Genomic DNA, 23,219 nt, shown 5'->3' on the forward strand with positions numbered 1-23,219 from the left:
TAGGGTGAACAGCCAAGGTCTTTTCCCCAGGGCAGGGGAGTCCAAAACTGGACAGCATACGTTTAGGGTGAGAGGGGAAAGATATAAAAGGGATCGAACGGACAATTTTTTCATGCAGAGGGTGGTGCATGTACACAATGAGTTGTCAAAGGAGATGATGGAGGTGGGTATAATTACAACATTGAAGAGGCATCTTGATGGGTATATGAATAGGCAGCGTTTAGCAGGATATGGACCAAATGCTGGCAAATGGGACGAGATTAATTTAGGATATGTGGTCAGTATGGACGAGTTCAGCTTCCCTGCTGTATGACTCTTTAAGCTGCTCTCCACTCTGTTCACTCCTGATGCCGTTGTGTTGAGGCCGGTTGCTAAGGCCCATTCTCCTACCCCTTGACCAGCTGCACCAATAGCGTGTGTGAATGGACAGAGCTGTCCCGAAACACCCAACCATAAGCAGACAGGAAGGAGGGGCTTGTTGATGCCTGCATTGATTGGCCTGTGAGCGCACCGGCCTGCCGAGTGCGAGCGTTGATTGGTCCAATGCCGGACCGCTCTATTAGTGATTGGCTGTCTCGATGAGGCTGGGGTTATTATTGGTTATGACTAATAGAGGCCCGCTCCTGGCCCGATTGCTTGTCAGCGGAGCGGCTTCCGGCGGAAATGGCGATGCGGAGACAGTGAGTTGATAAAGAGCAAAAGCTAACCGGCAACTTATTGTGGCGACGCAGCCAGAATACAGTCAAACATGGTAAAGTATCTGGAGTGAGCATGGGAGGTATTGTCATTGTGGGGGGTGGGGGGACAGAACGGACGGCGCAATCATGGGCGGGGATTCTGGCCTCGGTCAGACTCGAGAGCCCCTCTCCTCGGATTGAGGCTCTGTGCTCAGTCACTGTCATTAAATATCAACAGTGACGGATTAAGAGAAATGTCCTGTCGGAACGCGTTTGTAATTTTGATTTCTGACTCCCAGAAGACTGTAGGAGCAGGTTACTGCAGCTGCTGGAATCTGCACTGAAAATAACAGCGGGTCGGGCAGCGTCCGTGGGGAGAAAGCAAGCTAACATCTCCAGCCGAGATGGTTCTTGATGAGGGCTGACGTGAAGTGGGGCGGGCGTGGGTGGTGATGTAGGAGTGCGGGAGTGGAGATGGTGACGAAGAGGTGTTGACAATTCCAGATTAAGTAATCAGAACGTGAGAATGGTGGAACGGTGGTGGTTCCAACTGCCAGACTTGAAAGAGCAAGGGTTGGACCCAAAACACCGACTTCTCCACCTCCTCCTGATGCTGCCTGGCTTGCTGTGTTCTTTCAACCTCCTGCTTGTGCGGGGAGGGGAGAGAAGACATGGTGATAGAGAAAGCGAGGGCTGCAGATGCTGGAGATGAGAGTGGAGAGTGTGATGCTGGAGAAGCACAGCCGGTCAGGCAGCACCCCAGGAGGAGGAGAATCTATGTTTTGGGCATAAGCCCTTCATCAGGAATGAGACTTGTGGGGTGGAACTGGGGCTGGGGTAAATGTAGCTGAGAGTGTGAGGAGGGTGGGGTTGAAGGTGATAGGTCGGAGAGGGGGATGGAGTGGATGGGTGGGCAGGAATATGGACTGATAGGATAGTTCAAGAGGGTGGTGCTACGTTGAAAGGTTGGACCTAGCATAAGGTGGGGGGAGGGGAATTGAGGAAACTGGTGAAATTGATCCCATGAGGTTGGAGAGTCTCAGGGTGTTCTTCCTCCAGGTGGAGGTGATAGGGGTTTGGTGATGGTGACAGAGAATGTAACAAATGAACGGAAGAAATGGGAGTTGGTTCATAATTTGAAGGTGTTGAACACAATATTAAATCCAGAAGGATGTAAAGTGCCTAGTCTGAAGATCAGATGTTCCTCCAGTTTGTGCTGTAATGCACTGGAGCATTGCAGCATGCTGAGGACAGGCAAGTGGGCATGTAAGCAGGATGCTGTGTTAAAAAGACTGGTTACAGGAAGGTTGGAGTCGTGCTAGCGCACAGACAGGAGATGTTCTGCAAAGTGGTCACCCAGTGTGTGTTTGGTTTCTCCAGTGTAGAGCAGGCCATGTTGGGTGCAGCAAATGCAATACACAAGGAGGTGCAGGTGAAATGCTGCTTCACTTGGAAAGACTGTTTAGGACCTTGGATGATGAGCAGGGAGTTGAAGGGGCAGGTGTTGCACCTGCTGCAGTTACATGGGAAGGGATGGTGGTGTTGGTGGGCATGGAATGGACAAGGATGCTCTGGAGGGGGAATGATCCCTTTTGAAATATAGGTGGGGGAGTGAGGGAAGATGTGTTCGGTGGTGGCATTGTAGTTGTCTGTAATGGGGGAGAATGACCCTTTGATTGTGGAGGCTGGTGGCATGAAAAGTGAGGACAAGATTGACCTGGCTATGCTGTAGTGAATGATGGGAAAGGCCAAGGGCGGAAGCGGAAGTGATCGGTTGGTTAGGGTTGAGGGCCCTGTCAAATACAGTGGGTGAGAAACCATGGTTATGGAAGATGGAAACCATGTCAGTAGTGCTATTTTGGAAGGTGGCGTTATCCGAACAGATATGACGTAGGTGAAGGAACTGGGAGAATGGGATGGAGTCCTTGCAGAACGCAGGCTATAGTGAAAGGAGCTATAGGAGACGGTAGGTTTTTAATGGATAGTAGTAGACAGCTTATTTCCATTTATTGCCTTAAATGAATGGTGTTTTTTTTTGTAATTGTTAGAATTTGACAATTCTTGCTTTTTGGGAGGTGGGGGGGGAGGGGGGAATGTAGTGCTGGAAAAGCACAGCAGGTCGAGGAGCAGGAGAATTGAAGTTTCGGGCATAAGCCCTTCATCAGCATCTGCAGTCCTCACTTTCTCCCAATTCCTGCTGAAGCCATATAAAATCCATCTCAAAAACCCTTCTTCGCCAACCACATACTGGATAGTCATGATAAGGTGGTGAATTGGGGAAATTAAATTATAAATGATGAATCTATTACTGAACAGCTTTTCGAAGTGTTATTTGATCACTTGCAATGAACCACAATTTTGATCATTCCTGTGTGGAAATCGTTCAGCTGGAGAGTAGCATTTAATGAGATTACTGCAACTTTAGGTTTACAAATAGTGTCTGAGGACTGCTAATTTGTCTCCTTTCTTGTGTACCTCTCAAAAAGTTTGTGTTTCCTGCTATATCTCTTTTGTTGGTTTAAACTGAAGGCAGTTGCTATGGTTTGAAAATTAGGGCAGATGTGTTTTTTCAAAGAGATGTAAAATATCTAACATGAATGATATATTTTATAGAATTTACAATGTGCAAAAAGGTCATTTGATTTGAGCAGTGTATTTCAGTGTGTACTATGCATATAAGGCAACAGTTGTAATTGCATTTATTTATGGTAATCCTATATATCTTCAAAGGTGATTGTTTCTCTGTCAATATTGACCCTGGAAATAAATTCAATCACCTCATGAGAAACTGCTCATTTTGCTTTCTGCTTTAAATCTCTTGTTTTTAATCTCTGTCAATGGCTCATCATTTTTCACACCTCTGTTATTAGAAGCCATATGCTTTTAAGTTCTTCCATTCTTCCACAAAAGTGAACTAGGTTTATGCTACATGTGATTAGGGAATGGAATTGTGGCGGGGTCAAAGATGATAACTTCACTCTTTATAAAATTTAGGTTGGAAGAAATTTCTTCTTAATCGGTACTGGATGTTGCACAAGTTAATGTAAAAATAGTGAAGGGTCATGAGTGTGAGACAGAGCTTTGTGTCATCAACATAAATGTAGAAACTGCCTTTGTATTTGTGTGTGTCATTGCTAAGATGGTGCATGTAGGTTAGAAGTAGAAGATAGCCAAGAATATACCGCTATGAGATACCACGAATAATGTATGATTTGGAAATGAGAAGATACACCTTGTGGGTGATTCTATTAGTATATAGATGAGAATGGAACCAGATGAGCACAGACTCACCCAGCTGGTCAGTGGTAGAGACAATGTGGTCAGCCGTGTCAGAGACTAGATGATGAGAAAAGCAACGAGGGACTCTTTGCGACTGTTACACTCGTATTGGATGTCATTTTGACTTTGACAGCCACTTCATCACTATGGTGGGCAGAAAACTACTTGGAGAAATCCACATTTTCAGTGTTGACTCATAGAAGCTGTGTAGGTAGCAAGAGTACATTTAGTATATGTTTCAACAAAACATTTGCTTATTAGGTAATCTCGTTGTCTTTGATGTTACATGGGTCAGAAAGCTACAAGTCTGTAGTTTGCTTCTATTTTTTCTTTTTTTACTAAGTTCTTTAATGGTGGTAGTGCCCCCAAATCAAAGCTTTGAGCTTTGGTACAGTATGGTGCTGAAGACTTGAGGTTTTTTTTCCCCTTCTGAACTGCAGTTGGACCTGCAAAATTTCAAATCTGTTAATCACCGTCTTGGAAAATTACAGCGGATGCAGTATTCATCGCAGTTTTAGGCTGATAATTCTGGATTACTACTGCCATTTGCATGAAAGTGATTTCAAGCTCTAACATTAAGAATCAGTGCTCTTATTCAAAAATCTCCCAAGCAAGGAAATTCATCCTTTATGAAATCATTGTTTTAAGTACCTTAGTTGGATTATCTCAAAATCGCTAAACTAAAAGAAATTCAAGCCAATGTCATGCAATCTGTCCTCATTACGTGAGAAAAAGGTTATTTTGGAGTAGGTTGAGAATTATTTTTTAAGGGAGCATGGAGCATTGCAGTCACTGTCCAATCATGCAGGGATTCATTAGTTGAGTTGTGTATTCATTTTCAATCCTTCTCCCCTGTATTTTACACTGCTAAAGGTTGATCTTAATGTGAAGATTGACTCATGAATTTTGGCTGAAAAAGTCACAATTTTACACATGCCTCATGTAAAATCAAATTTGCTCCTGTTCTTAGCCATGGACTCCAGCTATGCCTGCCTCTTCGTCGGATATGTGGAACAGTGCATATTCAGTAGTTACGCTGCCACTATTCCTCACCTTTTCTTCCGCTACATTGATGACTGTATCAGTGCCACCTCATGCTCCCACGAGGAGGTTGAACAGTTCATCAACTTCACTAACACCTTCCACCCTGACCTCAAATGCATGTGGACCATCTCAGACACTTCACTTCTGTTCCTACACCACTCCGACTCCATTTCCGGCGACCAAATCAACACTGACATCTACGTCAAACCACTGACTCCCACAGCGACCTGCACTCCACTTCCTCCCACACCTTCCTGTAAAAATGCATCCCCTTACTCCCAATTCCTCCGCCTCTGCAGTATCTGCGTGTAGGTGGAGCAATTCCACTTCGGAACATCCCTGATGACCTTCTACTCCAAGGACTGCAATTTCAGCTCCCATGTAGCCAACAATGCCCTTCAGCACAGCTCATCCACTTCCCGCACCTCTGCTCTTGAATCCTACCCTTCCAACTCCAACATGGAAAGAACCCCCCAAGTCCTCACCTTCCAACCCACCAATTTCTGGATACAATGCATCATCCTCTGCCATTTCTGCCACCTACAGTCAGACCTCACCACCAAAGATATATTTCCCTTCCTATCCCTATCAGCATTCTGCAAGGACCATTCCCTCTGCAACTCCCTCCATTAAGTCCATGCCCCCAACCCATCCACCTCCACTCCTAACCCCTTCCCTTGCCACCATGGTGTACAAACTGCACCCATACCTCCCCTCTCCCCTCCAACCAAGGTCCCAAAGGATCCTTCCACATTTAGCAGAGATTTCCCTGCACGTCCAAACATGTCATCTCTGTATCTGTTGCTCACGATGTGGTCTCCTCTACATTGGGAAGACAGGGCACCAACTCATAAACGTTTAAGGGAACATATCTGGAATACACATACCAAACAACCCCACTGCCCTGTGGCCGATCACATCAATGCCCCTCCCACTCTGCCAAGGTCGTGCAAGTAGGGCCTCCTCCTCTGCCAAATCCAAGCCACCTGGCGCCTGGAGCAAGAATGCCTCATCTTCTGCCTTGGGACCCTCCAACCACAGGCATCAAATTCGATTTCACCATTTTCCTCATCTCCCCATCCCCACATCTCTTCCCAGATCCAGTCCTCCAACTCCGCACCGCCCTCTTGAACTGTCCCACCTATCTGCTCCACCCTCTGCTTTGACCTATCACCATTGCCCCACACCTGCATCTACCTGTCACCTTCCAAGCTACCCCCGCCTCCCTCCTATTTATCTCTCATACCCCCTTTCCCCTTACATTCATGATGAAGGGTTTAATCCCGGGTCGTTGACTGTTCTGCTTCTCGGATGCTGCCTGACCTGCTGTGCTTTTCCAGCGCCACACTTTTCGGCTCCTGTTCTTCCTTTACCCACCGCACTATCCCTGTACTGCTTCATACACTTGCTGAAAAAAAGACAGCAGGTAGGAGACATAGAACGGCAGCCTTAATTAACCAGTTTTTGTCGGTCCATCTTAATAACTTCAGAAGTTTCCACCCGGCTTCGTGGCATCCAACAGTGTTGGATGTGGCTTTGCCTTGCCTACCCGAAATAGATGCACAGGAAAAGTCAGTTGTCGCTCGGTGAGCAATTGTTCGAAAAGTGATATGATGTTTTGCTTCAGTCTTTTTGGCAAGCTGACATGACGTCACAAGATACCATTATCACCCTTTGCAGCTCACCTATTTACCTGACTTGACTCAGAGGAAGTCCCACACTCCTGAAATTCCTGTTGGGAGACTACCTGCTGCATCAGGAATTCCAGATATATGACCGCAACAAGCATCCTTGTTAAACCAAGACAAATGGTTAATCAAGCTTCTCTGTCAGTGAATTTGTTCTGGTCATGTTCCTAGTATAGAATGCTATGTGGGGCCCAAATCAAACAGTTGTGTCAATGCCTCAAACACAATCTCTGTAAAGGTTGACCCATAACTTTGCAACAATGTATATATATTGGTGTTCTAACTGTGACTCTTAAACGCCAATTAAAAAAGACTCTTAAACACCAATTAAAGAAAATTCTTAGCAACTTGAAAAATCAAATTTTGAGGGAAAATTATGCCCATTGTCTGAGAATACAGTACTGAAAATGGATTTTTGTGTTATTGTATTAAGTGACGTGATGAGCTTTTACAATTTGAGAAAAATGCAAAGAGGTGTTCTCGAATGCTGGAGTCGTTGTACTAGGTTGTATGGTTCAAGATGCTCAGTGGATTTGAGCTTATTCTCACTTTTTTAAATTCAATTTGAAGTAGCAACAAGGTTGCAAAACGTATTTTCAAATTGGTCCTGATTTAAAAATTTGAATTTCTTTATTGACTGTTAGATTACATGCGTGTTAAAATACGCAAATATGTTCTTAGCTTATAAGCAATAGACAGCATTGTGTCTTCACTGCAGCAGCTTCAGGTTGCAGGGACGAGTTGGACCAAAGGGTACGTTTACCTTTTAAGATGCTTTTTTTAAAAAAAATCTATCCCTTATCTGCTTTTTGGTCACCTGTCTTAACGTGTCCTGATGTGGCCTAGTGACAAATTTTGCTCTGAGATTAGTCTGCAGATGCTGGAGATCAGAACTGGTGTATTACTGGAAAAGCACAGCAGGTCATGCAGAATCTGAGGAGCAGGAAAATCAATGTTTTGGGCCGGAGCCCTTCATCAGGAAACAAATTTTGCTCATAATGCTCCTGTGAAGTGCTTTGAGACATTATACTAAATAGTGGTCATTATGTAAATGGAAGTTGATACTTTCTCTGAATTAATTTTATTTCTGATGATTAGTCAGTCTAATGTCTAGAATTCCTCTGACACATTGGCCCCTGAGGAAAGACCAGGAGTGTTCAGACAAGAAAGAAAGGCAAGGCTACTTGAAACCTTCCAGCATATTCTATGACTTCCTTCAGTAAACCCTAGGAGATACAGTAAATATATTTTTTCTGCCTTTTTTGATGCAATGTATTTTGATTTTTTTCTTTGACATTTTCTCATTCTCTTTCTTTCTTTTTCTTTCCTCTTTTTGTTGTAGTTTGCCTTCAATATGTTTGACCAGGCAATTCCACATGCCTTTCGGAATCGTTTCTCAACACAATACCGATGCTACTCAGTCTCAATGTTCGCGGGCAGTGATCGGTCAGATGTAGAGAAAGGAGGCAAAAGTAAGTGGATGGGGAAATGGGGCAGTGGGTGTGATTGAACATATCTGTTGGCAAGCTAGTGGCAAATGAATTTGCTCCATGAATGAGAAGGCTGAATAGCGAGTTTTATAGAGGTGGAAGAGGTTTGGTATTCTGTGTCCTGTTGATGAATATTATTATTTTTGATAAGAGTGCTAGGTATTGATATGAAATATATTTCTAAATGCCTATATGAAAAATTCAGGAGAATCACTAATTGAGACCATGTGGAATAGTATCATAAAGGGGGAGTTTCTGGGGAAGACTGGTTTGTGAGATAAGTGCAGCTTTGCTAAGTCAGTGGTGCTATATCTCTGAAGATCTGGATACGAGCCATCACTCAAGGACCTGAACATATAATTTAGTCTGAAATTTCAGTGCACCATTGAGAGCCAGCTGCACCATTCAGATGAAATATTAATTTTATGCCCCCATTGGCATTTTTTGGGAATTACAAAGAATCCCTGGTCATTGGTCAAAGAATAACAGGGAAATTCCTCATGTATTCCTTCAACTAGTACCCAGTATTACGGACCTATTTGTGGCCTGCTTGTTAGAAAAGCAGAGGCACTGCAGTAAAAATTTCTAAAGATAAAATCAGAACTGAGGTTACAAGAAAGACTGAACAGGTTGGGGTTCTTTCCTGTGGAAAAGAGGGCCAAAGATGACCTAATAGTGGTCTCCAAAATTATGAACTCTGATAGAATTCATAAGTGGTAATGTCCTGGGGAAAGCCCAAAAGTAGCACTTATAAGATGGTCACTAATAAATCCAAAATGGAGTTAAGAAAAAAACGTCTTTGCAACTAAATTTTTTTCACTGCTGTCTTCAAGGCAACTTGATTCAGAGCTTAGAAATCAGTTTTGTGAGGGTGGAGGAGAGAATCGTTTTGTAATACAAAACTAATCCCCAGCTTCATTTTCTACTCGAAACTATTGTCTTAAACAACACTTTCCTGTTGTCTTCATCCTTGCATTCAACAAGTTAGTGTGAAGAGCTAATGGTTTTTGTTCTTATAGTCATGTCCATCTGTCTCTGATCAGCTGCATCCCTCTGTTCCTCTGGCCTCAGAGCGCACTCTAGCTTTGAACTCTGCCTTATGCTAATTTCTCTTTAACCTCCCTTTGCTCCTTCTCCAAATGCTTCTGGTCTAACCAGTGCACTTGCTCTCTCAACCCAATTCCCACTAAACCGTTCACCACCCAACCTCCCCTCCTGATCACCATTTAGCGCTCTCTCGCGCTCTTTCATGCACTCTCCATTAAATCTGTCACCACTCCTCCTAAACAAAACCTTGCTCTGTATAGACTATTAGCTCATCTCAGACCTTCCTTTTTTAAGTTCCCAAATCAGTGCCCAATTCTCTCAGAACTATTATGAAAATCTCTTATATTATGCTTCTGCCCCTTCCACAGTTATGAAACTTCCTGCCAAGGTCACAAATTATGCCTGTGTCTGTCTTAACCTGTCTGTATTCTTCAACATGTCCTCCAAAGACTCTTCACTGCCAACCAGATGTCTGGGACTGTCCTTGCAGGGTTCCATACTTACCTATCATGGCTATGATTCACTTCCTGCTGCAGGCCATTAACTCTGATGTCCCCTAAGAATTTGTCCTTCTCCCTTCCTTTTTACTAGGGCCTAGCATCAGTTTTCACATGTAAGCTGATGGCATCCATCTTTATCTCAGCATCACACCTGTGGGCTCTTCCATTATTGCTAAATAGCAGACTGTGTATCCGACAGCCAGTGTTGGATAAGCAGGAATGTCTTCAAGTTAAATATTGAGAGGCTTAAGCCATTGTTTCGATCCCTGTACCAAAGTCCACACCGTAGCTTTCAACTCTCTTGCTTCCGGTGAAATCCAGTCTATCCAACCTTTCTTTGTAGCTAAACTCGCGCCCCCCCCCCCCCCCTCCCTGCGACACAGTCTCCAAAGCATCCACGTCTTTGTAGTGTGGTGACCAGAACTGTACACAATATTCCAAGTGTGGCCTAACTAAAGTTCCATAAATGCAGCATAACTTGTCTCTCCTTGTAGTTAACGCCCCTTCCGATGACAGCAAGTGTGCCATAAGCCTCATCTACTGTTATCTACCTGCACTGCCCCTTCAGTGGTCTGTGGACCTGCAACCAGATCCCACTGCATATCAATACTCCTTAGGGTTCTGCCATTCGCTGTATAACTTCCACTGTACTTGACCTGATCTTGTCCCAGATAGAAGTTTATAAGATTGTGAATGGCATGGATAGAGTGGAAAGTATGAGGCTTTTCCCTGGATGGAGGGGTCAATTACTAGGGGACACAGGTTCAAGGTGCAGTGGGGGGGTGGGAGGAGTTTGTCAGAGAATGTGTGAGGCACGTTTTTCACATGAAGGGTGGTGAGTAACTGGAATATGCTGCCAGAGCAGGTAGTGGAAGCAGACACAGCAGCATTCAAGAAGCACCTGGATGAATACATAAATAGTTTGGGTCTAGAGGGATGCGGATCCTCTCAGTGAAGCCAATTTTAATATGGAAGGGCAACATGTGCTGATCCAGGCTTGATGAATTGAAGGGCCTCTTCCTGTGCTGTATTGTTCTTTGTTCATTGCTTGCTCTTTCTCCCTGGTGATACTTTGAGATTGATCCTTTCTGTTTGCGATCTTTGAAATATTTGATTTTTGATGCAAGCTTTCAACGTGTGCCATAGTGATGACTGAACTGCTTCTGAAACCCTCATTTGTTCCTTTGTTATCTGTACACTGTCCTCCAGAATCCACTTCTGTCCGGTCAAGTTTATCCAAAATGCTGCTGTCTGTGTCTTTATTTACACCACATCCTTTCACCTCTCACCACGGTGTCCGTTGGGTCCTGATCATGCATCATCATCATTTTAAATTTTCATCTTGCTCATTTTATCATACCCCACATTTAACCGACTGCTTTCTACCTTAGTAATCTTCTCCTGCCACAGAACCCTTTTGACATAACTTCAGTCGACTAATTCTGTCCTCTTGTGCATCTCCAATTCCTATCACCACCATTAGTGACTGAGCCTTCACTTGCCAAGTCCCCAAGTCCCCCTCTACGTCCCTCTTGTCCTTTTTAAGGTGCTCCTTTAAAGCCTGGTTCTTTACGGGAACATTTGATCATTTAACCTGAAGTCTTTTTGTGGTCTAGTGTCATATTTTGTTTTGGATCTTCTTATTAGGCATTGGGATGGATTATTTTGTTAAAGAGTAATATACTGTATTTGATATTAGAGGAGCTTGTACTTTATTATGCTTATCTGCTTTGTGTTCAACTTCTCTCTGCAGTAATAATGCCACCATCTGCTCTGGATCAACTGAGTAAGTACCTGAATCCCTGAGAACAGTTTTTTTATCATTGCTTAACATATATTAAGGATACTTTTAAAAGTGAATTTAGCAACAGTTTGCAAAAACAATTCGTTCCTTTTACGTCCTGTCAATTTTCTTGAATGAGAACTGGAGAGGGTTTCAGTCGTAAAGCATTAACCCCATCCAAGTTTTCTTTTTGCTTTTAAGAAATGTGCAGTGTTCTGATCATGAGTTTACCTTTGAAATTAAGGTTTTAACCTAATACTTTACTACAGTAACACGTTGTAAATGAGGAATCCAGGAGCAAGAAGGGAAGTTGTGCGGTTACACCCAAAGGATGATCGATCTGTGGCGTATGTTGCATGTGAGGCTGTTGCTGAGAGTAGAAGTTGAATTGAAGAATAAGTACAAATGGGGAAGTGGGATAAGGACAATTGGAAAGGGACGGACCTGCTAAAGTTTTTCTTTGCCTCAAATATTTCATGTGCTTCTGCCTTTTGTAGCTATACTAGGACAAATTTATCTGTTTTATTTTCCATCAGGTCGTCTGAATATTACATACCCAATGCTTTTCAAACTTACAAACAGAAAAACTGACCGAATGACACACTGTGGTGTCCTGGAATTTGTGGCAGAAGAAGGTATCTGTTACCTGCCTCACTGGGTGAGTGGTGACTGGTGGGGAATGTGACCACAATACTGTATTTCGAGAAGCAGTGCTGCAAAAATAAAACCCTGTGAATGTTTTACCAAGGTTTTACTGATTTTTGGCACTTGAGCTGATGCTGAAAGGTACGATAGAACAATAGTATCTGCTGATTCTGTGGATTTACCGCAGTCCGAAAATATGATTTGGAACATTCCAGAAATAATTCCAGGGGGCTGCCAGGGAGACAAATTTCCCATTTAAATGATAGAATTCGCTACTACCTGCGGTTTTGGGCATCCGCAGTGGATCTTGGAACGTATCACCCATGGATATGGGGGACTGCTGTATATGTTTTATCACCGAGAGCCAGGATTCCCTGAAGATAACTGTTGTAGTCAGGAGGCTAGCTACTTGGATTTTCTTTCTTTATTTTTGCAGAGATGTCTTTCGATACTTGAGGATATTCTTTTGGTTTTATTTTTGAGTATAGATTTAATGATTTCTATAATAAACATTTAATGGAAATGAATGTTCAGATAATTTCAATTTCAGCATTGTACATAATTCAGCATAGTCAGAATTTAATGCGACAGTTTTTTTTTTAAATGAAACAACTTCCAATTAAGCAAAGTGTTGATTTCCTTTAGATTAGGAATTCAAGTCAATTTCCTTCTCAGAGCTGAAGATGCAATGAAAGAAATTTGTTTGGTATTTCAGTCAAAAATACTCCAACCATTGTCATAAAAAAGCAAGCTAAATGCACTCTCAGCATGCTGTTATTGGTGACAACTTCTGTGCATAAAATGATTGCTGCATTTGTTTCAGTGATTATCTAAAATACAAATTGCCCTGGCAACTAAGCTCCTTTTATGTTTCTTGGGATGACAGGAAGGCTGGAGTTTGAAGATTGGGAGGCCACAGAGGAAGTGAGAGGAGGAGAGAAGAAAGGGATGCTGCTAAAAAAAAAAACAGATCAACTTCAAACTAAAATAAACTTGTCTTTTTATTCAGTTTTGTTGAGCAGGGTCCTATATTTTACATCTTGGTGTGCCAACTTCTGGCAGGCAGCTGAGTCACTTGAGAATTAGATCAACTTTCTTTCTGCTCTTTGCACCATCTAAAAGTGGTGTGCCAGGATACTGTGCCTCATATTGTTACAATGAGCAATGCAGTTCAGAGTAATTCATTGCAATTTATTATATGCCTCAAACTAAACTTTTTTATTGAAAGAATAGTCTTAAACTGAAAAGTCTGGGCGGCACAGTGGCTCAGTGGTTAGCACTGCTGCCTCACAGCACCCCAGATCCAGATTCAATTCTAGCCTCGGTCGACTGGAGTTTGCACATTCTCCCTGTGTGCTGTGTGGGTTTCCTCCAGGTGCTCCGGTTTCCTCCAATCCAAAGATATGCAGATTAGGTGAATTAGCCATGCTAAATTGCCCATAGTGTTCAGGGATGTGTAGGTTAGGTGCATTAGTCAGGGGTAAATATAGAGTAATAGGGTCGGGGAATGGGTCTGGGTGGGTTACTCTTTGGAGGGTTGGTGTGAACTTATTGGGCCAACTGGCCTGTTTCCACACTGTAGGTGTTCTATGATTCTGTCTGCGGAGGCCCAGAAATGCTGAAAGAAATTGCAGTGCTCAAGCCCTCTGTCTTGTTTGAGAGAGAACTGAGGGGCTGGACTGGTTATATTTTACTTCTGAATTCCCAGCACTGTCTGTCCTCCATAGGAAAGATGTTGCGAAACTTGAAAGGGTAATGTTTTGAAACTTGAAAGGGTTCAGAAAAGGTTTACAAGGATGTTGCCAGGGTTGGAGGATCTGAGCTATAGGGAGAGGCTGAATGGGTAGGCCTGTTTTCCCTGGAACGTTCGAGGCAGAGGGGGTGACCTTATTGAAGTTATAAAATCATGAGCGGTCTGATGTGGGAGTCTTGGCCTGGCTGCATTTCAGAGTATTCCATCACTTCTAAATCAGCTTTCCCTGAATCCAGGAGGCAGTAACTGAACTGATGAATTTTGTCTTCATGTTACCTTTTTTCATTAAGTATGAGTCCTGTCACTGATGTAGGTGCCAGGTGTGGTGACCTATAAAATTTTTCACTGTACCTTATGTAAAGGTACACATGACAATAAATTTCTAATTTTTTTATGAAAGTTCTGACAACTACACAGGGTAAATGCTGGAAGGATGTTCTCAATGACTGACAGGAGTCTGGAACCAGGGGTCATAGACTAAGAATACAGGGTAGTCCATGTAGGACAGAGATGAGAATCAATTTCTTCATGTTGAACCTGTGGAATCCACTGTCAGTGAAAGCGGTTGAGATTGTGGCATGCTTTCAAGATAAAGTTCTTCATGATAAAGGGATCAGAGTGTGGGGGTAAAGTAGGAAGAAAGTACTGAATTGGATGAATAGCTCCGATAATTTTGAACGGGGCAGCAGGCTTGAAGGGCCAAATGGCCGCCTACTGTTCTGATTCTTTGTTCTTAATTCCATATAGAGAAGTAAGTGTCTGCAGTTTGCTTGCAATGCCTATTTAGTAGCACAACCAGGATTAACTAAACCAGTTTAGGAGAGGTCACTTGTCTGGCAAATTTTTGTCTGTCTAATGGTAGAGGCACTCCATATGCTTAGTGTAATGTTGCAACTTGAATGGATATGCCGTACGTGTGATGGTAAGGTTGATGTCTAGTTCACGATGCAAAATACATTTGTTTGTTTATTTGCTTTCATTGTGGTTTATCCTCCTATGTGTGCTCTAATGAACAAATCTTTGTCTCTAGATGATGCAGAACCTGCTGCTGGAGGAAGGGGGCCTCGTTCAGGTAGAGAGTGTGAACCTTATGGTTGCCACTTACTCCAAATTTCAGCCACAAGCTCCGGACTTCTTGGATATCACAAACCCAAAAGCTGTGTATCCTTCAGTCGCTCAACTGCAGCGTGACTACATAGCTTTTATTTCATTGGCTGTAGTTTTAAACTGGATTTTGCCTCTCACCGATCATACGTATTTGACATCATGTATGTATTATGGCACACAAAATGGCATGCTTACGTTACAAGTTGAATGGGCCAACAGGTCCTTTTTGCTGTCTGTCATGTAGGTGTCCACCTCATTACACTAAATCAGTATAATTCAAAGAAATTATTTGTTCTCAAGATTTATAATGGAAGCAAATTTCAACATTACAGTAATGGCTGAAGACAAGTGACAGAATATGTGATTGAATTCCAAAACAATCAATCCTTTTTCACATCATGCAGCAGACATAAAACAGCATTGTAAAGCTTGAGGGCAGCAACTCCTGTAATATAAATTTACAAATCCCTAATAGGAGTCCACAGTTTATATAATTTCAACAGTGCCCATGAACAATAAGTATCTAATAAATGTTGAATCTGTCCTATTCTTGATAATCTGGAGTCAGTATTTGAATTCATTTTGGAAATTTCAATAATATATTTTATGGACGGTTTGTTCATAATGTAAATATTTTGTTCCTGTCCTCCTGCTATGTTTCATTGCATGCCATCAACATACTCTTCTATTGTTTTTTGTTCAGCTATTCTCTATCTCATCATATTAAGGAAGTTCCTCCTGGGTTCCTTAGTGGACTTACTAATGACAATCTTTCAACTTATGGGCCATAGTTTTGAATTAGCTATGAGTGAAAATGACTTCATGATACCGCCACTTTCAGATCCTGATTTATACATGCCATTCTGCAATATATTAAAAAAAATCCAGGTCCAAATTCTAACAAGAAAATAGAAGCAAATAGAAGATCATGATTTGCATATGGAAAGTTATTAAAAGAGAAATAAAGTATGAGAAAGAAAATTGGGCAGATAAAACGGAAACTTTGTTTTAAAAACGTTCTTAAAATCTTCAGTTGCTGTTTGAAGGAATTAAATTTCTATTGAAAGAATGTGACTTAACACTTGTAGTATCCAGAATCTGGTTTCCAGCATCTGCAGTCATTGTTTTTAACTTGTAGTAGTTCACTTTCAGTGTCAGAGGTTGGTTGGCAGTACTTACCCATCCAATTACATTATAATTGTTATTTATACTTGAAGTGACAAAGCGTTGTGGCATGCTTAGTGTATATACCATGTAAATACAACATCCTGCTACTAAATGCACTTTACAGGTGAGGCAGACAATAAGTATTTTCAGTGCTAATAGCAAAAGGTTGTGCAACTTGAACAACAACTTTGTTCTTATATTTGTTTTTTATCTCTAATTTAACTGTCCCATTCTCTCTGATTGTGCCTCAATTGAAGATTTATTTAAATATACAATCAGTTAGCCCTAGAATTGTACAGGACTATTAAACCATTTATGAAGATTCTTTAATTGTGTTATGACCCCAGTTGAAGACATGCATGGAAAAGTCAGATCCCAGAATTAAATCACAATTTTATCTGTGATTTATTCACAGACTAATCACTGATTAGTAACAGTCATAGTCACTTTCACGCAATGCAGCATATTTCTTGAACAGCATGACAGAAGTTTATTACGCAACAGTGGGGGATAAAAATATATCAAGCTATCTCAATATGTATGACAGTTGGGAAGGTATCAAAACACACAGCAAAACAAAGCATCATCCTGTTTCCTGACAGTACTGGTACCCAACCCATATCCCTCCAAACCCATCCTATTCATATACCCATCATATTGCCTCTTAAATGTTGCAATTGTACCAGCCTCCACCACTTCTTCTGGCAGCTCGTTCCATATATGTACCACCCTCTGCGTGAAAAAGTTGCCCCTTAGGTCTCTTTTATATCTTTCTCCTCTCACCCTAAACCTATGCCCTCTAGTTCTGGACTCCCTGACCCCAGGGAAAAGACTTTGTCTATTTATCCTATCCATGCCCCTTCATAATTTTATAAACCTCTATAAGGTTACCCCCTCAGCCTCCGACGCTCCAGGGAAAACAGCCTCTCCCTATAGCTCAAATCTTCGAACCCTGGCAACATTCTTGTAAATCTTTTCTGAACCCTTTCATGTTTCACAACATTTTCCGATAGGAAAGAGACCAGAATTGCATGCAATATTCCAACAGTGGCTTAACTAATGTCCTGTACAGCCGCAACATGACCTCCCAACTCCTGTACTCAATGGTCTGACCAATAAAGAAAAGCATACTAAATGCCGCCTTCACTATCCTATCTATCTGCGACTCCACTTTCAAAGAGCTATGAACCTGCACTCCCAAGATCTTTGTTCAGCAACACTCCTTCGGACCTTACCATTAAGTGTATAAGTCCTGCTAAGATTTGCTTTCCCAAAATGCAGCACCTTGCATTTATCTGAATTAAACTCCATCTGCCACTTCTCAGCCCATTGGCCCATCTGGTCCAGATCCTGTTGTAATCTGAGGTAACCCTCTTCGCTGTCCACTATGCCTCCAAATTTGGTGTCATCTGCAAACTTACTAACTGTACCTCTTATGCTCGCATCCAAATCATTTATGTATATGACAAAAAGTAGAGGGCCCAGCACTGATCCTTGTGGCACTCCATTGGTCACAGGCCTCCAGTCTGAAAAACAGCTCTCCACCACCACCCTCTGTCTTCTACCTTTGAGCCAGTTCTGTATCTAAATGGCTAGTTCTCCCTGTATTCCATGAGATCTAATCTTGCTAATCAGTCTCCCATGGGGAACCTTGTCGAATGCCTTACTGAAGTCCATATAGATCACATCTTCTGCTCTGCCCTCATCAATCCGCTTTGTTACTTCTTCAAAAAACTCAATCAAGTTTGTGAGACATGATTTCCCACGCACAAAGTCATGTTGATTATCCCTAATCAGTCCTTGCTTTTCCAAATACATGTACATCCTGTCCCTCAGGATTCCTTCTAAAACTTGCCCACCACTGACGTCAGGCTCACTAGTCTATAGTTCCCTGGCTTGTCCTTACCGCCCTTCTTAAACAGTGGCACCACGTTGCCAACCTGCACCTCGCCTGTGACTATCGATGATACAAATATCTCAGCAAGAGGCCCAGCAATCACTTCTCTAGCTTCCCACAGAGTTCTAGGGTACACCTGATCAGGTCCTAGGGATTTATCCACCTTTATGCATTTCAAGACATCCAGCACTTCCTCCTCTGTAATCTGGACATTTTGCAAGATGTCACCATCTATTTCCCTAAGTCTATATCTTCCATATCCTTTTCCCCAGTAAATACTGATGCAAAATACTCATTTAGTACCTCCCCCATTTTCTGCGGCTCCACACAAAGGCCGCCTTGCTGATCTTTGAGGGGCTCTATTCTCTCCCTAGTTACCCTTTTGTCCTTAATGTATTTGTACAAACCCTTTGGATTCTCCTTAATTCTATTTGCCAAAGCTATCTCATGTCCTGTTTTGCTCTCCTGATTTCCCTCTTAAGTATACTCCTAATTCCTTTATACTCTTCTAAGGATTCACTCGAGCAATCTTGTCTATACCTTACATAAGCTTTCTTCTTTTTCTTAACCAAACCCTCAATTTCTTTTGTCATCCAGCATTCCCTTTACCTACCAGCCTTTCCTTTCACCCTGACAGGAATATACTTTTTCTGGATTCTCGTTGGTACCATTTGCTGTACTAAAAGCACCTGTAAACTAGATTCATTTTTTTTGTATGAGTATTCAAAAGTAAAATAAACATATTAACAGCATTTGTTCTATGTGAAATAACCTCTACATCCTGTGCCTCTACATCCGGGTGCTCTGGTTTCCTCCCACAGTCCAAAGATGTGCAGGTTCGGTGAATTGGCCATGCTAACTTGCCCATAGTCTTAAGGGATGTGTAGGTTAGGTGCATTAGTCAGGGGTAAATATAGGGTAGGGGAATGGGTCTGAATGGGTTACTCTTCAGAGGGTCAGTGTTGACTTTTGGGCTGAAGGGCCTGTTTCCACACTCTAGGAATTGTGATTCTACAGAACTGAGTACGGTACCTTACTTCATTGGTGAAATTGGTCATTGAATTTCCTGGTACTTTGTCTAATGCCTGTGTTCTGAGTGATTTCTTAACATTCTCCTCTCAGATTGGAAAATGCCTTGAGGAACTTTGCCTGCTTAACTACAGGTGATGTCATTGCTATCAACTATAATGAGAAGGTGAGTAGTCAGTGCTGAATGGGTAGGACTTGACTGTTTCTAAGGTGTGAATATTGCACTAGGGATACCTGAATATAAGTTCAAATTTATAACTTGCTTAATTTTTAGCACTAGAAATATAAAGGGTTGTGTGCAGTAAGCATGCTGTGATTTCAGTCAGTTTGGAGAGTTAAAAGCTCCATCTCTCGCTCTCTCTTCCCACTCCACTGGGTGCTCCAGTTTCTTCCCACAATCCAAAGATGTGCAGGTTGGGTGAATTGGCCATGCTCAACTGCCCATTGTGTTCAGGGACGTGTCGGTTAGGTGCATTAGTTAGGGGTAAATGTTGGATAATAGGGGAGGGGAATGGATCTGAGTGAGTTACTCTTTTTGGAGGGTTGGTGTGGACTTGTTGGACCAAAGGGCCTGTTTCCACACTGTCGGAGTTCTTTAATTCTGTAGGGACTCTAATGCTACTGTCTGTGTATTGGGATACATAATGCATCTACTTCTACAAGCTCAATGTAATATTTCACATGTAGTAAGGAGATGTTAATGCATTGTGTCAATTTGATCTGTAAATATAGGAAAGGCTTTTGAAGAATTTGTGTGTTTCAGATCTATGAGCTTCGAGTCATGGAAACAAAACCAGATAAAGCTGTTTCCATCATCGAGTGTGATATGAATGTAAGTTTAATCATTTAGCTCCAAGTTTTTTGTTTCCTGGTATAACTAATTTTGAAATTCCAAAATGTGCTCATGCGATGGTGCCTGCCTTATCTGCTGATGTGTTTGCCACCCTACTAGGTGATCTATAAGGTTATTAAATTTGTTGCGAAGAGTCAAGGGACTCTTGCCCTACTGAAACAATCAAGCATAGAATCTCAACTGGTATTTGAGTGTTATTGAGGAGGTGCTGTACTATTGAAGATCTCACTTTTCAGTTGAGATTTCATATGCTGTCTTGGATATACAGAAGATCCTATGGGCAAATGTAAGAGCTAGGAAATTCTCCCAAAATTTCTTCTAACGTTACCAGTAAAATTGTTTACTTAGTGATTTATCTCATTGCTAGTTGTAGGGCCTCACTGTGTTAATTTGGCTGTGAAGTTAGCCTATGTCACAACAGTGACTGTGTATGAAAAGTAATTTGTTGGTTATGAAGTACCTTTGGATATCCAGGGGACATAGCTGCGACAGAAATATTAGTATTTGCACATTTTTCCGCTTAGAGAGGATAGAATAAACCAAATTTTTTGTGAGGCAACGTCTGCCATCAGAGTTAATGTTGTTTAAAAGCAATTAAACCCACAATATCAGAATTGTTACGGCACAGAAGGCCATTTGGCCCGGCATGACTGCACCAGTTCTCCAGGTAAAAAGCCTTCCACATCCATCAAAGTTTAACCTGCACATCCACCAATATCGTTTATTGTATCCGTTGCTCCTGATGTGGTCTCCTCTACATTGGGCGGCACAGTGGTTAGCACTGTTGCCTCACAGCGCCAGAGACCCTGGTTCAATTCCCGCCTCAGGCGACTGACTGTGTGGAGTTTGCACATTCTCCCTGTGTCTGCGTGGGTTTCCTCCGGGTGCTCCGGTTTCCTCCCACAGTCCAAAGATGTGCAGGTCAGGTGAATTGGCCATGCTAAATTGCCCGTAGTGTTAGGTATAGGGGTAAATGTAGGGGTATGGGTGTGTTGCGCTTCGGCGGGTCGGTGTTGACTTGTTGGGCCGAAGGGCCTGTTTCCACACTGTAATGTAATCTAGAATAGTAATCTAATCTAATCTGGACGCCTCCTAGAAGAGCACTTCAGGGAACATCTCCGGGACACCCCTTGAAGATTAACCCGCACCGCCCTGTGGCCCAACATTTCAACTCTTTCTCCCCCCCCCCCCCCCCCCCACCCCCAACTCTGCTGAAGACATGCAGGTCCTGGGCCGCCTCCACCACTGCTCCCTCACCACCCGGCGCCTGGAGGAAGAATGCCTCATCTTACGCCTCTAGAATACTTCAACCCCATGGCATCAATGTGGATTTCACCATGTTCCTCATTTTCCCCCTTCCCCCGCCTCACCCCAGCCTTCTAGCTCAGCACCGCCCTCACGACCTGTCCTGCTTGCCTATCTTCCTTTCCACCTATCCACTCTACCCTCCTCTGTGACCTATCACCTTCATCCCCACCACCATTCACCCATTGTATTCTTTGCTACCTTCCCCCACCCCCACCCCCCTCTCATTTATCTCTCCACTCTGCAGGCACCCTGCCTCCCTCCTGATGAGGGGCTTTTGCCCGAAACATCGATTTTCCTGCTCCTCTGATGCTGCCTGACCTGCTGTGCTTTTCCAGCACCATTCTAATCTAGCCTCTGCACCAGTTCTCCAGCAAGCTGTATGACTTTAAGCCATTTCCCAGTCTTTTTACCATATCCATGTACATTGTTTCTATTCAAATAATAATCTTCTGCCCTCTTGAAGATCTCAATTGACTCTGCTTCCACCAAACTTCCACACAGTGCATTCCAGGCCCGAGCTATTCATATTTTTCCACCGATAGTGTTTGTGTCAAACTGTCCACTTTTGAATTGTTTCTGATTTAATGTGTGTGTGCGCTTGTGGTTTTAAGAGTACAGTGTAAAGTTACAAAGTAGTAAATTCGTTATGCATCTTTTTTTTACCATTCTGTAAAGAATAGTTTGTTTTCAATCAATAATAACTTACCTATTAATGTCAAAACCTGATCTGAATAACTTTTGTCCTGAACAGCAATGTGTTGGGCAATTAATATCTTAGTATTTTAATTGGATCATTATGCATTTGTCAGAGCTTGTGGAATAGTGGGGCTTGATTATTGGTGCACTCTCCCCAATTGAGTTGTAACACTTTTTTAATGTATTAATCTCTCTTTGTCTCGTATCAGAAGTCATCACTTTTCATCTTCTTTGTTTCATGTGTAGGTAGATTTTGATGCTCCGTTGGGGTATAAAGAGCCCGAGAGACATTATCAGCCTGAAGACTCCTCGGTATGAAATTACTGTAGCTAAATATTTTCCATCATTCAGGTTTAGTCAGAAATTCAACCAGTTGTTATCTATGCTGAAACTTTCATTTTCTCTGATTACATAGTATGTGTCATGCATTTGTGTCACATTCCAGTTTAAAACAAAGTATTCACAGACAATATGCAAAGAGTTACTTAATTTGAAACTTGGCATTGACACACTTGGCCACTAGTTACTCCATTGCTGGTTCTGTTAGTGAATATTAGTGGAATGAATTTCTGGATGTGTATCTCAATGGTATCCAAATGTGATTTGGAGCTTTGTGCAATTCAGCATCCAAGAAAGAAGTTCTTTCTTTATTAGCCATAGATTATGTATGCCTGCTTATCCTCATTTTATTTCCCTTCCCACGTGTTCAACAATGCCCTCCAGCACATCACCTCCACTTCCCTCACCTCTGCCCTCAAGTCTGACCTCTCCAACCAGAATAAGGATAGAACCCCCTGGTCCTCACCTTTCACCCCACTAATCTCCAGAGAAAGCGCACTATCTTCCACCATTTCCACCACCTACAGTCAGGCCCCACCACTAAAGATATATTTCCCTCCCACCACTATCTGCATTCCATAGAGACCATTTCTGGGACACAAGCACCAAACATTCCCACTGTCCTGTGGCCAACCACTTTACCTGCCCCCTCCCACTCCGCCAAGGACACACAAGTTCTGGGCTGCCTCCACTGCCAAATGAAAGCCATCTGTCAACTTGAGGAAGAATGCCTCATCTTTCACCTGGGTACCCTTCAACCACACAGCATCAACATCGACTTCAGTAGTTTCCAAATCTTCCCCATTCCACCCCACACCCCCACCACCTCATCCCAGAATCAACCCTTCAACTCTGCACTGTCCACTTTGACCTGTCCATCTTCGTCCATTTTCCTTCACATCTATCCACTCCACCCT

General features: G+C 42.6%; 1 protein-coding gene across 2 annotated transcripts in view; it reads left to right on the plus strand.

The window, feature by feature from the left end:
- Positions 1–622: 622 nt before the first annotated feature.
- The window catches only part of ufd1l (ubiquitin recognition factor in ER associated degradation 1), a 32,779-nt gene continuing 10,182 nt past the window's right edge, over positions 623–23,219 (plus strand). The window contains exons 1-8 of one of the 2 annotated variants that reach the window (XM_043716060.2): positions 623–751; positions 8,031–8,160; positions 11,479–11,511; positions 12,045–12,166; positions 14,937–15,067; positions 19,200–19,272; positions 19,870–19,938; positions 22,210–22,275. In XM_043716060.2, coding sequence (XP_043571995.2) covers positions 749–751; positions 8,031–8,160; positions 11,479–11,511; positions 12,045–12,166; positions 14,937–15,067; positions 19,200–19,272; positions 19,870–19,938; positions 22,210–22,275 — 627 coding nt within the window. In that variant the 5' untranslated portion in view covers positions 623–748. Of the gene's footprint in view, positions 752–7,906; positions 7,927–8,030; positions 8,161–11,478; positions 11,512–12,044; positions 12,167–14,936; positions 15,068–19,199; positions 19,273–19,869; positions 19,939–22,209; positions 22,276–23,219 lie in introns of those variants that run through there. The other variant, XM_088000181.1, reaches the window with a different exon arrangement.

This window comes from Chiloscyllium plagiosum, unplaced genomic scaffold (assembly GCF_037043375.1).
Source record: "Chiloscyllium plagiosum isolate Xiang-an unplaced genomic scaffold, Cpla_swu_hap1 HiC_scaffold_24, whole genome shotgun sequence".
NCBI classification, from domain to species: Eukaryota; Metazoa; Chordata; class Chondrichthyes; order Orectolobiformes; family Hemiscylliidae; genus Chiloscyllium; species Chiloscyllium plagiosum.